The sequence below is a fragment of the Corythoichthys intestinalis genome, chromosome 6, assembly GCF_030265065.1.
Source record: "Corythoichthys intestinalis isolate RoL2023-P3 chromosome 6, ASM3026506v1, whole genome shotgun sequence".
Lineage (NCBI taxonomy): Eukaryota > Metazoa > Chordata > Actinopteri > Syngnathiformes > Syngnathidae > Corythoichthys > Corythoichthys intestinalis.
The window spans coordinates 31,697,015-31,714,793 of NC_080400.1; the positions used below are offsets into that span (position 1 = coordinate 31,697,015).

The 17,779-nt window shown below is 39.4% G+C and overlaps 1 protein-coding gene across 1 annotated transcript in view; it reads right to left on the reverse strand.

Annotated features, from left to right (window-relative positions):
* Positions 1-17,779, reverse strand: part of pitpnm3 (PITPNM family member 3) — a 166,693-nt gene that overhangs the window by 50,056 nt on the left and 98,858 nt on the right. The window contains exons 7-9 of the mRNA XM_057838597.1: positions 14,120-14,248; positions 10,799-10,986; positions 2,520-2,683 (exon numbers count right to left, since the gene is read on the reverse strand). Of these exons, the coding sequence (XP_057694580.1) occupies positions 2,520-2,683; positions 10,799-10,986; positions 14,120-14,248 (481 nt within the window). The remainder of the gene's footprint in view (positions 1-2,519; positions 2,684-10,798; positions 10,987-14,119; positions 14,249-17,779) is intronic.

Consider the following 17,779-nt stretch of genomic DNA (forward strand, 5'->3'; position numbering starts at 1 on the left):
CTCAATTAAGCACTTAATAAAACCAAACATTTTTCTACTTTATTCTTGTTTAAAAATAATTCGGCAGGACAGTAACATTTTTAAAACGTATCATAATTATTACATTTGAAGTGCTTGAAAACATTTATTAAAATATTTATATAAATAAAAGTTATATATATATATATATATATATATATATTAGGGCTGTCAAACGATTAGAATTTTTAATCGAGTTAATTACAACTTAAAAATTAATTAATCGTAATTAATCGCAATTCAAACCATCTATAAAATATGCCATATTTTTCTGTAAATTATATATATATTCTGTAAAATAAATTGTTGGAATGGAAAGATAAGACACAAGATGGATATATACATTCAACATACGGTATATAAGGACTGTAGTGGGCATTTCACTCTACTGTCATTTAAATCTGTCTATGCTGTCCTCACTCCGAAGCGTCTACTTTTTCCAAAGCTAGACAGCTAGTGAACGACGCCTTAATAATCAGACTTCTTCCTTTTTCATCTGATTTATTAATAAAATGGCCTCAAACCATTGTCCTCTTTAGACCGTTTACGTAAAACTACAAAAAAAAAAGTAAACAAGCATTGCATTAGCAACAACGTTAGCTTAGCACGCTATACAGGTTGACTAAACATAAACAAAAAGTGTCTCATACAAAAAATATAACATTTCGCTTATTAACATAATATGTACATTCTTTACAACAACCATACTTACGGACAAATCTTTCCCAAGGATCATATAAGCACAACAGAGACGTCGTGCAGCCCATATTGAACTGGCAAGAAAAAAATAAACCATGTCGCAAAGCGACCACAAGAGTTCGCTGTTAGACAGCACAAAACGCCTTGCTGTAAAACTTACCAAAAGGCAGAATACTGTCTGAGAGGGACATGTGCGTTAATTGCGTCAAATATTTTAACGTGATTAATTAAAAAATAATAATTACCGCGCGTTAACGCGTTCATTTTGACAGCCCTAATATATACAGTGCCTTGCAAAAGTATTCGGCCCCCTTGAATCATGCAACCTTTCGCCACATTTCAGGCTTCAAACATAAAGATATGAAATTTAATTTTTTTGTCAAGAATCAACAACAAGTGGGACACAATCGTGAAGTGGAACAACATTTATTGGATAATTTAAACTTTTTTAACAAATAAAAAACTGAAAAGTGGGGCGTGCAATATTATTTGGCCCCTTTACTTTCAGTGCAACAAACTCACTCCAGAAGTTCAGTGAGGATCTCTGAATGATCCAATGTTGTCCTAAATGACCGATGATGATAAATAGAATCCACCTGTGTGTAATCAAGTCTCCGTATAAATGCAGTGCCCACCCACAGACACGCTCTGCCCACCCAAAGAAAACTGAATGTAGTACTAACGGCAGTTTGGGCACCGCATATGGTATCCCATTCATATAGTACTGATGTATTCTAAGTTTTAACCTTTGCGTTTCACCAGTGTTCACCTGGCTGTTGGGTTTGGTGAGTTTTGAAGCATTCGGAGGGGGTCAAAGTAGGGCTCAAAGCGTCGGCGGGACAAAGAATAACTGCTAGCGGCGCTACATAGTGTATTTGGAATTTGTCTTTACACGGTATTAAAGACTGCACCTGTCTTGACCTGCCTGCCAATTTTGGTGCATTCAAAGGGGGTCAAATTGAGCTCAAAGGGGCTGTGGAACAAAGAATAACTATAACAATAATAATAAAACCGAGGAACCACAATAGGTTACCTAAAAAAAACATTGTCACCTGCATGTCCATACTTTTCAGTTATGGATGTGTTCTAGGTCAAATCAAATCAAATCAACTTTTATTTGTTTAGACCAAATCACAACAACAGTTATCTCAAGGAGAAAACAAAACATGTTTTAAGGTGCAGTACCCTTACGCTGGATTTCGACCTACTTGAGCATTGTAGGTTTTTTGTTGTTGTTGTTGTTGTGCTTTCACTTCCATTTACCGCGAAAAACGAGCAATCACTATTCTAGTATAATAACCAGAGGCGGGTAGAGTAGCCAAAAACTTTACTCAAGTAACAGAAGTGTTACTTAAGTAAAAGTTGCACCACATAATCTGCAAAAAAAAACTGCAACTGCTCCATAAAACACTGCTTTAAAACCCCAATTTGAAACAATAAAATCCTCTTTAAATGCCTGAAACTTAAAACCCTATTTTGAAATAGTATTCCTTGCTTTATACCCTAACCCAGATTTGAATACCAACTGTAAACAACAAAAACAAAACAAAAAAGCATAACCTTTAATAGTACTGCAAAACAGGCTTAAACCTCAATTTTCAAATCAGGACCACACTGAACCTAAAATTGTAATTTGGCATGGTTTTATTGAACTGGGTGAGTTTCAGAGTGTGATTAGGCTATGGTCTTTCTCCTTTGGCAAACCTGGACCCAAGCACTTGTTTCAAATAAATATTCATTCAATTCTCATTGATTCATTAATGTAAATGATATGTTGTAGAATATGAGTGCGGTGCTCTCACCCTGGACAGCAGGCAGCACAGTGCGACGCATGGCAAGCACCAGACCCAGTGGACAACCCAATAGAAAGCAATCCGACACGTCAAAGTCAAAGTGTCCGGGATTGATCAGAAGACCGGGGCTGCTGTTGCTGCTAGTGCGCACCTCCACGCTTTCCTTCATCAGGCTGCATGCAAACAAACAGCATACAAAATTATGACAGCCTTCTATACACAAAATATATAAACGAACACAAACTATATATATAATACACATTATATCATCAAGCAACTGATAATGTGGTGCGCTGATGACACCACGTGATCATTGCCAAATTCCACCCCACCCAAGAGGACATCTCCAACGTTCGATTGATTTGCTGAATATTAGGGAGCTTGAACAGCTAGTACTATTAAGAAGTCTAAGTAGGCGAGATGGAGCCACTCCAAATTCATTGGACACATTTTTATAATGAGAACCTAAAAACTAAATTTTGCTTTGAGGGTCTACTTTGTAACCGGAGCACAGGATTTAAACCTTAATTTGATAGCTAAGCCTCGGCTTTGACTTAAATCCTTGCTTAAAACCCTCAATCAACGCATTAACCCTTTTTGAAACCTTGACTCAGGCAGGTTTTCCAAATTTAAAATCCTGGGGTTGTCTTGAAACCCTCAACTCCAAATACTTATTTGAATCCTGAAACCGAAACGAAAACCTCACTCAAAGTATTTTCAAATCTTAACCCTTGGTTGAAAAATTAAAACATAAACCTTTTTTGACACCCTATCCCAAGTTTTAAATACTAATTTGACACTTTAGCTTTTACTTTTATAGAGTGACCATATTTTCATTTCCAAAAAAGAGGACACTTGGTCCGGCCTCGAGATACTGGAATTTTGCTCCAAATTCACTAAAACACGCCTATATAACTTTAATATATTTAAAGTGTGCCTCCTCCATCTGGATGGAAAAATTCAGTTTTATTAAAAAAAACCAAAACAAACAAATGATTAAAAAAAATAATATAATGCAGACCCATGAAAATGTAGTCCAGTCAATACACACAGTAGGCTATGTGCCAACTAAACATTTTTAGAAATTACTATTACAATTGTCGTTGACAAATTGTTATTCCCCCTTGTTGTTCTCATTCAATGTTCTAGATTTCACGCAAACAATAACCGAAATAAACTGACAAAATATTCAACCAGCATGTTTCCAAACACAGCAGTTCAAAACTACATTTCCCATAATACCTACAGGTAGCGCGGCTTAGCTCACTGATAGCTATGAATATCAGGAGCCGAGGCAGAATCAAACTTTGCTATAAAAGTTTACAATCATCGGCAGCGCAAAGATGCGACACCAAACGGGATTTTACACATGACGCCGAAATTATCGTAAAAAAAATTAACAACTGGGCAGGTGCTCTGGGAACAAGTCACAGGCAACTAACTGCCTGATCTCTTGCCAGACCATCAACCCAGTAGATGGCGGTACTGCCCCATGATACAAGGGGTGAACTGCCAGCAAAAACAACAAGAAGAACTATTCCTTCCCTCTAGACAGGCGCTGCCCCCCCAGCGGCTTGAGGGATTCTATTCAAATTGGTCCTGTGAAAAATAAAAACCGGACATTTTCATGAATTTATAAAACCCGGCCGGATGACGAGGACACGACGTGAAATGAGGACTTGTCCGGGCAAAAGGACGTTTGGTCACCCTAACTTTTAGCTTAATTTTCCTAGCCATTTGAAACTTAAATCGAAGCTATTTAAATGCTGTAATTTGTAAACCTAACCCTTGATTGAAGCCCAAACTTTTTTTATAGGACTTCAATGACTGAATATAATGGAATGTGTTTGTATTGTTGCTGCATCATCATCATCATCATCATCACCATCATGTGACTAATGATCACACTGCAGTCAAGAGGATAAGCATCAGGGACTCACTCGCTCTTCATGTCGGTGGAGCGTTTTAGCATTCTGTTGCAGTCGTCAGTGTCTCGCTTCATGACTCAGCCTCAAAAAAGATACACGCGCAAAGACACACACACACACACACACACTACTATACACACGCACCTTAAGGGCCTGTGCTCAGCCTCTGCGACGACCCCATGCTGACAGACAGTTTCTACCAAACTAACATTTCCACATTGACTCTCGTCCAGGGAGAAGGGATTATCCAACTTTCTGTGAACAACCTCCTGCAATAATGCGCCGAGATTTGTTTCACATTTATTTTCCATGATGTGGATGCTAAACTAACTGGTGTGACGGTGTGAATGTCTGACGATGCAGTGTTTCCGAGCCTATATTTAGTCAAGGCACTCACAGTGAAATCCTGAGGTCCAACACTAAACAAAATGCTAATATACTACTAATTTCATTCCAATTCTATTTCACACCCCACTTGGACGCCACGACAGCACTGGTATAATCAATATGGTCTTTTTACTAACAATATATTTATCTATTTACATCTTCCCTGTTTAATTGAGAAGTCATTCCTTTTACTTTCCGAAAAATGTTGTACTGACAGGGAGTAACATCTTACAGTAGTGCTGGTTGATATTTCATTGATTCAACTATGTGACTCAGCATGTATGAAAGCAGCCGTTAAATTCCCGGGTCACAGCGTGAAGGCTGATGACTTACAGTGGAGCAAATTGGTATTTAGTCAACCACTAATTGTGCAAGTTCTCCCACTTGAAAATATTAGAGAGGCCTGTAATTAGCCACGTTTACACGCTGACTTTTATTCATACCGATTCAAATCATTCCGAATGGAAATTTCACATCAGCTGTTTACATGTCACTTCATCTATTCCGATCCAGCGTTTACATGTGTCTGCCTTTATTCCGAAAGGACGTTTGACAACTGCCGTCTGACATGCACAGATTAATCAAAACAAAGCGTCACGTTGCAAAACATGGAGATCAATCATCAGATCAGCTGCTGTTTTAACTTTTCAAGTGGAAACAAAACTTCAGAATGACACGCCGTTCATTTAAAAAGTTGTGTAGGTGCGCTGTGCGTGTGCTTGGAAGCCATGTTGCAAGTGACGTTACTTACGTCACAAAGTCACGTCACCACGTTAGTACGGAACATGCGCAGAAAGAACGCAACCAGACACCATTCCGCTTCCCTGTTTACATGATATAATTTTACTTCTAATCGGTTTGGGAAAAGGAATATTCCACCCCTGTGAATCGGAATGAAATTCCATTCGGTTTGGGCCTGTTCATTCCGAATGAGGTGTTTATATGGAACACATTTATTCGGTTTGAACAAATATTCCGATTGTGATTGGAATATTTGGCTCCATGTAAACGTAGCAACTGTCAACATGGGTAAAACTCAACCACGAGAGACAGAATGTGGGGAAAAAAAAAACAACTGAAAATCACATTGTTTGATTGTTAAAGAATTTATTTACAAATCATGGTGGAAAATAAGTATTTGGTCACCTACAAACAAGCAAGATTTCTGGCTGTAAAAGAGGTCTAACTTCTTCTAACGAGGTCTAACAAGGTCTAACGAGGCTCCACTCATTACCTATATTAATGGCACCTGTTTTAACTCATTATCGGTATAAAAGACACCTGTCCACAACCTCAGTCAGTCACACTCCAAACTCCACTATGGCCAAGACCAAAGAGCTGTCGAAGGACACCAGAGACAAAATTGTAGACCTGCACCAGGCTGGGAAGACTGAATCTGCAATAGGTAAAACGCTTAGTGTAAAGAAATCAACTGTGAGAGCAATTATTAGAAAATGGAAGACATACAAGACCACTGATATTCTCCCTCAATCTGGGGCTTCATGCAAGATCTCACCCCGTGGCGTCAAAATGATAACAAGAACGGTGAGCAAAAATCCCAGAACCACACGAGGGGACCTAGTGAATGACCTACAGAGAGCTGGGACCACACGAACAAAGGCTACTATCAGTAACATAATGCGCCGCCACGAACTCAAATCCTGCACTGCCAGACGTGTCCCCCTGCTGAAGAAAGTACACGTCCAGGCCTGCCTGCGGTTCGCTAGTAAGCATTTGGATGATCCAGAAGAGGACTGGGAGAATGTGTTATGGTCTGATGAAACCAAAATAGAACTTTATGGTAGAAACACAGGTTCTCATGTTTGGAGGAGAAAGCATACTAAATTGCATCCCAAGAACACCATACCCACTGTGAAGCATGGGAGTGGAAACATCATGCTTTGGGGCTGTTTTTCTGCAAAAAGCCCAGGACGACTGATCTGTGTAAAGGAAAGAATGAATGGGGCCATGTATCGAGAGATTTTGAGTGAAAACCTCCTTCCATCAGCAAGGGGATTGTAGATGAGACGTGGCTGGTCTTTCAGCATGACAGTGATCCCAAACACACAGCCAGGGAAACAAAGGAGTGGCTTTGTAAGAAGCATTTCAAGGTCCTGGAGTGGCCTAGCCAGTCTCCAGATCTCAACCCCATAGAAAATCTGTGGAGGGAGTTGAAAGTCCGTGTTGCCCAACGACAGCCCCCAATACATCACTGCTCTAGAGGAGAGCTGCATGGAGGAATGGGCCAAAATACCAGCAACAGTGTGTGAACAGCTTGTGAAGAGTTACAGAAAACGTTTGGCCTCCGTTATTGCCAACAAAGGGTACATAACAAAGTATTGAGATGAACTTTTGGTATTGGCCAAATACTTATTTTCCACCATGATTTGCAAATAAATTCTTTAAAAATCAAACAGTGTAATTTTCAGTTTTTTTTTCCCACATTCTGTCTCTCATGGTTAAGGTTTATCCATGTTGACAATTACAGGCCTTTCTAATATTTTCAAGTGGGACTTTAGAACAATTAGTGGTTGACTAAATACCTATTTGCCCCACTGTAAATATCATGTCGGGCCGATCGTCATTTCCTCTATCTTAGCAGTAAGACAAAAAGCGGTAAACAAGCATTGCAGTTGTCGCCGTGGCAAACTGGAAAGATAGCAAAATTAAACTGGAAACATAACGAAATTAAATTGCTACTGGATCTTAGAGCCGAGAAAGAGACAGTCCATCGTCCATCTTTGAAGATGTGTGGTTAATTGTGTTACCGATGGCCATGTAAGCAATATTGAGATATTGCTTATTTGGCGTACAGAAAGAAAACCGAACATTCTCAGGCTTGTCCTTTTTATATATATATTTTTTTTTTAATGACTGTGGTTCAGCCTGCATCCTTCCTAAAAGCCAAGTTCAAGCAAGGAGCTAATGCTAATGCACAGCTCCTTCACTGCCATTCCCCCTGCCTCTTTCGCTATTTGCTGACGTAATTGCTGCATGAATTCTCATTTCGGACACTTGAGAGACATTAGCAACATTCTGGAAAAATGTGGCCCAGATTGAATTTTAATCACATTCAAAAGTGACGTATATCGGATTTGGGTTCAAACCGTCAAGTTAATGCCTCACTCAAGTTGTAAAAACACGAATAAATCGGATTTGTGCATTAAGACCAACGGTCTGAACATACAGTGGGGCAAATAAGTATTTAGTCAACCACTAGTTGTGCAAGTTCTCCCACTTGAAAATATCAGAGAGGCCTGTAATTGTCAACATGGGTAAACCTCAACCATGAGAGACAGAATGTGGAAAATAAAACTAGAAAATCACATTGTTTGATTTATAAAGAATTGATTTGCAAATCATGGTGGAAAATAAGTATTTGGTCAATACCAAAAGTTCATCTCAATACTTTATTATGTACTCTTTGTTGGTAATAACTGAGGCCAAACGTCACAAGCTTTTCACACACTGTTGCTGGTATTTTGGCCCATTCCTCCATGCAGATCTCCTCTAGAGCAGTGATGTTTTACGGCTGTCGTTGGGCAACACGGACTTTCAACTCCCTCCACATATTTTCTACGGGGTTGCGATCTGGAGACTGGCTAGGCCACTCCAGGACCTTGAAATGCTTCTTACGAAGCCACTCCTTTGTTGCCCTGTCATGCTGAAAGACCCAGCCACTTCTCATCTTCAATGCCCTTGCTGATGGAAGGAGATTTTCACTCAAAATCTCTCGATACATGGCCCCATTCATTCTTTCCTTTACACCGATCAGTCGTCCTGGTCCCTTTGCAGAAAAACCGCCCCAAAGCATGATGTTTCCACCCCATGCTTCACAATGGGTATGGTATTCTTCGGATGCAATTCAGTATTCTTTCTCCTCCAAACACAAGAACCTGTGTTTCTACCCAAAAGTTCTATTTCGGTTTCATCTGACCATAACACATTCTCTCAGTCATCTTCTGGATCATCCAAATGCTCTCTAGCGAACCGCAGACGGGCCTGGACGTGTACTGGCTTCAGCAGGGGGACACGTCTGGCAGTGCAGGATTTGAGTCCCTGGCGGTGCATTGTGTTACTGATCGTAGCCTTTGTTACTGTGGTCCCAGCTCTCTGTAGGTCATTCACTAGGTCCCTCCGTGTGGTTCTGGGATTTTTGGTCACCGTTCTTGTTATCATTTTGACGCCACGGGGTAAGATCTTGCATGGAGCCCATGATCGAGGGAGATTATCAGTGGTCTTGTATGTCTTCCATTTTCTAATAATTGCTCCCACAGTTGATTTCTTTACACCAAGCGTTTTACCTATCGCAGATTCAGTTTTCCCAGCCTGGTGCGAATCTACAATTTTGTCTCTGGTGTCCGACAGCTCTCTGGTCTTGCCCATAGTCGAGTTTGGAGTGTGACTGATTGAGATTGTGGACAGGTGTCTTTTATACCGATTATGAGTTAGAACAGGTGCCATTAATATAGGTAACGAGTGGAGCCTCGTTAGAAGAAGTTAGACCTCTTTGACAGCCAGAAATCTTGCTTGTTCTAGGTGACCAAATACTTATTTTCCACTCTAATTTGGAAATAAAATTCTTTAAAAATCAAACAATGTGATTTTCTGGGGGGGGGTTTCACATTCAGTCTCTCATGGTTGAGGTTTACCCATGTTGACAATTACAGGCCTCTCTAATCTTTTCAAGTAGGAGAACTTGCACAATTGGTGGTTGACTAAATACTTATTTGCCCCACTGTAGCCAAAAAGACCAAGGTATGTAAAAATTTTTTAGCTCAGAGCAATGTTCAGAAAATTCATGTCTATATGAACAAATTTGATGTGATGTCACCCATGCTTTCTTGTTGGGCATCATATTGAAAATGTGCCTAATTGAAAAGTCAGTGTAGGAAATGGTATATAAAATGTGAAAAGATCATTTAAAGGTGTTAAGAGGACTACAAACAGAACTTGCTATGACAACATGAGTTTTCCGAGACACAAGCTGTCGCGCAGTTAAATTTGTTGCTTTGACTTGCTAAAATGTGTGATACATACGCTAAATGCTACCACTTCACAACAAGCAGCAGTTGAACTGTGAACTGCAAAAACCTCTGGGATGGCACCATTAATCCTGAAAGTACGTACATACAGGTTTTGAAGCAATGTCTGTCTGATGGTGTAAATAAAGCGCCATATGGTATGAGTACACTCCATTAACCAGTGTGAGTGCGAGACGGTCTACATTGAAAATGTGTGGTGCATTATAAGACGCAAAATACGACACAGAGACTCTTGAGCAAATGAAGTCAGAGTCACAGGGAGTAGGGTGCTGAGAATACTGCAGGTCTACCTATTTTCTGACCTCTTTTCTAAAATTGAGCAGGTGGTGCCCAATCATACAGTGTTGTACATACAGTATCTCACCACGAATTCATATCTGAAAATGACTCATTATGAAACACATTACTGTTACTTTTAGAAAAGATTGGAAAAGGCTGTTAGAACCCGAGCAAGGCATCCATTATTAGTGAGTGATGGGCGACTGCCACTGGTCGTGTCCAGCGGGGGGGGAGCAGAGGTTACCCACCTCTCTACTTAATCACAAGCCAAAGGTGATTGCTGTGACATTATGTGTGAATTCTTGACCGAGGGCATACAATAAAAATGACTATTTATAGCGCAGACGGACAGACGGGTGGGTGGGTTATGGATTGGCTGGTACGCAGTCACCCTGCAAATATTGATGAAGAACCAGAGACAGATGGTACGGGGAGACTGGAACGAGAGCGGAACACAGAAGTTGGAATGTGAATATCAAATACACTCGTCAAACATGAACAGATTGAGGGTGACAAAGCGAATGTTTGAAATATTGAACGGCCCCAAAATCCATGAGTTTGTGGTTATGGAATGGGATTAGATGTAGCGTTGGTATTTGAGGCTTTGAATTTGAATTTAGTAACAACTCCTTAGTGCAGAGAGGATCACCTGGAGAAGAAGACATGCTGGCCGGTAGAAGACGTGTCACCATCGTACGAGTCGCTCTGCTTGCGACTAAGGGGCGGTGCCCCTGGACAGCGCCCTTCGTTTGGGGCTGAGATGTCAATGTTGCTCTTACTTAGCCTTTTGCTGGAGGTCAGACCAGAACTGGACTCACCAAGAAGTCCTGAGTTTCCCTACGAGGAGAAAATAAAAGGATTCACTCTTAGCATGTTTGTATTTTATCAATAGTACCCAACTACTACACTCAGGTTAGGATTTCTTTCGTTTTCATCAAGTAACAACAGGGATGGTTGTCACACGGGTAGGTTGTCAAACTACATAGTTAGCAGAGGGCATTGTTACAAAACATCGGTATTAAAATAATCACAATTGTGCCAGTAAAACACAACTGTGCACAGGCAGTGGGCATACTAACACTGCATATTTGGAGAGCGTGGACCCGACCTATGTCAGATAGTGAATAGTCATAAGATTAGACCATAGACTTCATAATTAATTGTCGGGATACTTCCCCCTGACATTGCGCCACGCTTTCTCGAAGGAGGCCGGCCCACACCCAGCAGGGAGAGCAGTTATCCTCAAACAGCCGGATTTAGGTTGAAACAGGAAGAAAGTTTACTGTCTACAAGCAGGCCCGAGTGTGTCAAGACTAGGCATGTCCCGGTTACCAGTTTCACGGTTTACCGTGGTGTGAAAACGTCGCGGTTTCAAAACCACTACAATTTTCCGTCAGACCGTAGTACGGTATTCGCTATTTTTCTTGTGTCAAAAATGCAGCCAGAAGCAGCTTGGCGCAGCAGCGCTTGCCCCCTCTCGTTTGTTGCTGTGTGTGAAAGTGACGCTATCGGCTAAACAGCCAGCTAACCCGAAAACAAATACTCCAAACATAAGGCGTACTGTTCTTCAATTTATTGAGCTCTCAAATCGTGCTAAGTGTAATATAAAAAATGAATACATTTAAAATGTTGTACAATTAGATTTTTCCATTTGAGTAGCTTCAACAGATTAGCACAATGGAAAAAGTTTGCCAAAAACAAAACACACATTTTCCTTTCAAATTCAATATACAAACTAACTAAAAGCTTACAAAGATGAATGTTAGCCTAGACTTAGCTGGGAGAGCAACTTCGCCGCAGAGTGAGAAAACAAGCTTGATTCGCTTGAATGAAGGGGAAAAAGTGATAGCATCAAAGATCGCTAATTGCTAAAGATGATCTTGCCCTAAGCACAAATCCACGTTCACAGGCTCAAGGTGAGGTCTCACTCCCAATGTTTTTGTTTTTTTGTTTTTTTTTAGATGAAACCTTTCCAAAACAATATTGACATTTTAACTAACTTATACATTTTTAACTAACTTATGAATTCTTTATGTTCTTTTTAACACAAAGGCATGACATCATGTAGACTAAAGTTGACACAGTGGCTGAAAATGGCGAAACTTCACTTAAGCTTTTCCTCCCTAAAAAAAAGTCATGCAGTATACATTTTAAAAAAAAATTTATTCAGAAGTGTTTTTACTTTTTTATAGAAATTATTTTGTTCTTGCTCTAAACTTGAGCAACTTGAGCTGTGGCTGTGAGTATAGTCTATAAGTTATATTTACTTTAATTTTTTTTTTTTTTTTTAATTTATTGATAATTTATTTATTTTAACAATATATTCATTTTCCAATTTGCAACTATGGTCTGGAAAAAAAAAATCCTGTTCAAAGGAAAAAAGTTATTTTTGTTAACCCATACATCTCAAAATTTTTTGGAGCTATAATGGCAATACCGTGATACCGTGAAACCGCGGTATTTTTGCTCACGGTTATCGTACTGTGAAAATCTCATACCGGCACATGCCTAGTCAACAGCGATTTGGTCGAGGATTCAAGGTAATTATTATATTTTTCGCACCATGCATGCATTTTAAAATGTGAATACAATGGGAAAAATTAGCTGCTACGACTGCCACATTGGATTACTCACTAGCGTTATACGAAATACCTGTATTTGCACAAAATGAATGATAACTGCCCGTTTTGGTTTTTTTGCTAATAACCAAGAATCTAGACTGTTCTACGTTCATATCTATAAAAACATTCAGGGATTCACGCATTTATTCACAAGGATTTTCAACTTAAAAAGCTTTTTGTTTTGTACGGCCGCCATGTTGTATTACAGACTAGCGTCATACTTCGAAATACTTACGTAAATGAATGATAACTGCCTGTTTTGTTTTTTTTTTGCTTATAGCCAAGAATCTAGGCTGTTTTACGTTCATATCTATAAAAAATCAGGGATTCACGTGTTTATTCACATGAATTTTCAACTTAAAAATGTTGTTGTTTTGTACGGCTACCATGTTGGATTTTGTATCTCTAAATCGTTATTTAGACATTTTTGCGTCCATATTAAAGAAAAAAAAAACTCAGCTTTTACATGTTTTATTTTATGTAACATTTCAATCTAAAAACTTTCATTGAAACACCATGGGGAAAGAGTGCTGCATTGTGGCCTGCAAGACTGTCTACGTGACCAACAAGGCGGTTGACCAGGAGCAGGGACCCCGATCAGTCTCCACAAAGTCCCCAGGGATGACGAGCTGAGGGCTATGTGTCTCAAGAACATACAGAAGGACGAGAACAATGACCTAAGTGCCAAAAGGTATTGGTGCTCTTTGCACTTCAAACAGAGCATGGAGGTGTTGAGGACCAGGGAGGCTCTTTTGATGAACAGTCCGAGACCAACATGAAGTTCCTCCAAGAGATTGGTGAGATTTGCAGGGTATCGCACACGTTAGTTGATTAAATTTAAGTGAATCGACAGCAAGCTTGTTCAGTTTTATTATTTTTTTATTTTATAAAATGTTCCAGGTTTGTGCCAGCAACGAGAAGAAAAAGAAGAGAGGGACAAAGACCGGCAGGTTGCCGACGCCCACCGCCTCGAGTCTGCACATCACGTGCAATGCCCTGCCCGCCTCCTACAGGGACATCATCATCCGCAAGATCCCCGGGGTCAAGTATGTGTGCATGGGGAAGGCCAAATCTTACGCGATGGAGCATTCTTTTGGCAAGCGCCACCGCAATTGGGTTCTAATTGAAAGGGTTGAACAGATGACATGTATATATCGCTAGAGTCATACTCTGGAACCCCGGCAGCGTGAACCAGTGACGTCGCCACCCTGCGACGTCAACAACAATGGCGACCTACTAGTTAAACTAATTTTACAAATTGTATAAAAACGAAAACATCAGGAGAGATTTTAATATCAAATTATTTTAACTCATAACACTTACACTTACTTATAACACTTTACACTCACCTTGAGACTTTCAGTGCTATTGTTCCTGCTGCCACTGGTGTTGTTCGGGCTGCCGGGTCTTTGCTGATTGCTGAAGCACAATGCATCAAAACATAACACGCCGCCCACACAGTCTCCCATTAGGCACACCTGCAGACAACACACAAAAACTGTAAACGCTGAAGAAGTAAGCCACCATTGTTGAAGGATTTAAACGCACCTTAGGGGTCTGTTTGTTTTCTAACTTCTGAATGCAAAAAAGTAGGTGCAAATACAGTATAGTTCACTCATCACTACATAGTATGTGAGACAAAATTAAAGCCCATGAAAAAGATTTTATGGCCTGAAAAGGTAAAAAAAAATAAAAAATAAAAAATAAAAAAAATTGAATATTCAATAAAAATACATGGACAGTAGAGGAATACAAAAAAAAAAAAAGAATATTCACTAAAAAACAGACAGTAGAGAGAGAGATAGATAGAGATACAATATAAATTAGTGGGAGGAAAAATACATAATAATAGGATAATAAAAACCTTAAACAATTAATAAATTTACATTAAATTAAAAATGAAATAGGAATTAAAATGTGTGTTACATGAACAAAATAAAATTAAAATACAGTGAGGCAAATAAGTATTTAGTCAACCACTAATTGTGCAAGTTCTCCCACTTGAAAATATTAGAAAGGCCTGTAATTGTCAACATGGGTAAACCTCAACCATGAGAGACAAAATGTGAAAAAAAAAAAAAAAAAACAGAAAATCACATTGTTGGATTTTTAAAGAATTTATTTGCAAATCATGGTGGAAAATAAGTATTTGGTCAATACCAAAAGTTCATCTCAATACTTTGTTATGTACCCTTTGTTGGCAATAATGGAGGCCAAACGTTTTCTGTAACGCTTCACAAGCTTTTCACACACTGTTGCTGGTATTTTGGCCCATTCCTCCATGCAGATCTTCTCTAGAGCAGTGATGCTTTGGGGCTGTCGTTGGGCAAAACGGACTTTCAACTCCCTCCACAGATTTTCTATGGGGTTGAGATCTGGAGACTGGCTACGCCACTCCAGGACCTTGAAATGCTTCTTACGAAGCCACTCCTTTGTTGCCCTGGCTGTGCGTTTAGGATCATTGTCATGCTGAAAGACCCAGCCACGTCTCATTTTCAATGCCCTTGCTGATGGAAGGAGATTTTCCACTCAAAATCTCTCGATATATGGCCCCATTCATTCTTTCCTCTACACAGATCAGTCGTCCTGATCCGTTTGCAGAAAAACAGCCCCAAAGCATGATGTTTCCACCCCCATGCTTCACAGTGGGTATGGTGTTCTTCGGATGCAATTCAGTATTCTTTCTCCTCCAAACACGAGAACCTGTGTTTCTACCATAAAGTTCTATTTTGGTTTCATCTGACCATAACACATTCTCCCAGTCCTCTTCTGGATCATTCAAATGCTCTCTGGCAAACCGCAGACGGGCCTGGATGTGCACTGGCTTCAGCAGGGGGACACGTCTGGCAGTGCAGGATTTGAGTCCCTGGTGGTGATTTGTGTTACTGATAGTAGCCTGTGTTACTGTGGTCCCAGCTCTCTGTAGGTCATTCACTAGGTCCCCCCGTGTGGTTCTGGGATTTTTGCTCACCGTTCTTGTTATCATTTGACGCCACGGGCTGAGATCTTGCATGGAGCCCCAGATCAAGGGAGATTATCAGTGGTCTTGTGTGTCTTCCATTTTCTAATAATTGCTCCCACAATGATTTCTTTACACCAAGCGTTTTACCTATTGCAGATTCAGTCTTCCCAGCCTGGTGCAGGTCTACAATTTTGTCTATGGTGTCCTTCGACAGCTCTTTGGTCTTGGCCATAGTGGAGTTTGGAGTGTGACTGACTGAGGTTGTGGACAGGTGTCTTTTACACCAATAATGAATTAAAACAGGTGCCATTAATACAGGTAACGAGTGGAGCCTCGTTAGACCTCGTTAGAAGAAGTTAGACGTCTTTGACAGCCAGAAATCTTGCTTGCTTGTAGGGGACCAAATACTTATTTTCCACTCTAATTTGGAGATAAATTCTTTAAAAATCAAACAATGTGATTTTCTGTTTTTTTTTTCCACATTCTGTCTATCAGGGTTGAGGTTTACCCATGTTGACAATTACAGGCCTCTCTAATCTTTTCAAGTAGGAGAACTTGCACAATTGGTGGTTGACTAAATACTTATTTGCCCCACTGTAAACAATGACTTAAACTAGGGATGTCCTGATCTGATCACGTGATCGGAAATCAGGCCGATCGCAACATTTTTCAGAGGACGGGAATCATTTGAAAAGGATTGAGTTATTAATCCAAAAAATATATTTATATTTTTCTGCTTCATGCTTGTACAGCGCCACAGCTTTTGGTACTTGACATTAATGATGATTGACAGGTTTGTAGCTTTTATTTTGGCAGAGAAGCTTGGTAGCTCTACGACCAAAGGCACAAATGTGTCAATCATCGTTAAACTTGCATAAGTGTGCTGTGGAAACTCATTGTATACGTTAGAGGCTGTTCTCAGCAACGTGAGCGTCAAAGCGTGAGTGGATTTGAGTAGACTCACTCAATGAAGCATTTAATAATGACAAGCATTTTTTTATGTTATTCTTGTTTGAAAACAATTTACATTATAAAGGTGGCACGGTGGGACAGTAACATGTTTTGGAACTTTTGTTCAGATAAAAAAAACCTTCTTTTTCTGTATCGGATCGGGAACTGATAACGGTAGATTCTCAATATCAGGTGACTCGGGTGCAAAAATATGTGATCGGGACATCTCTACCTTTAACGGTCTATTCTCTGTACTACTTCTCTTCATGACAGCATAATATAAATAAAATAGCATAGCATACCGTAAAAGACAGATGCATGTTAATTAGAACGTGAATGAAAATACACTTTCAACAAAAAAATATATAAATTTATAATTTCATTTGTAATTTCATTACTCCAAATTGAATTTTAAAATACAGTAATTGCTTAAAATCACACATCTGGAATAAAAGTATAAAGCAATGGTTTTAATAAAGTATATTATGAGAGGTAGAGTAGCCAAAGACATACAAATACCCATGTAAGAGTAGCGTTACTTCAAAATAATATTACTCAAGTAAAAGTAAAAGTAGTCATCCAAAAAATGTACCTAAGTACAAGTAAAAAAGTATCCAGTGAAAAGAATACTCAAGTAATCAATAACATTGTGAATAACTGCTTATCTTTGTTTGATTTGTTTTTTTTTTTTTTTTTTTTTTCTTTTAAACAATAGGATTTTTTTTTCTCAGCACAAACTGATCTATGTGAACTGTTGTTATAATGATACTGGAAAATAACCCATTACATAACCACATTAAGCCAAAGAAATAAAAATCAATCAATCAATCAATCAATAATAACAATTGAATTCTGGTGATAGAGAAAAACGACAGAAATGAAGCATTATTAGTCCAAAGAGCACGCATGCCCTCTAGTGGAGAAAATAGTTCTTAGTTTAAATAGTGAATGGTTCCTTCACAGTTACTAAAATGAAATTAAAAGGATATTTCCGGTTTTCCGTGGTCAATCGGTGCCAAATAAAAACTGGGAGAGACTTTTAAATCCGCGCTTTCAAGTCATGTTGAGGGCAGCTCTCGATGTCAAATACTTCTTT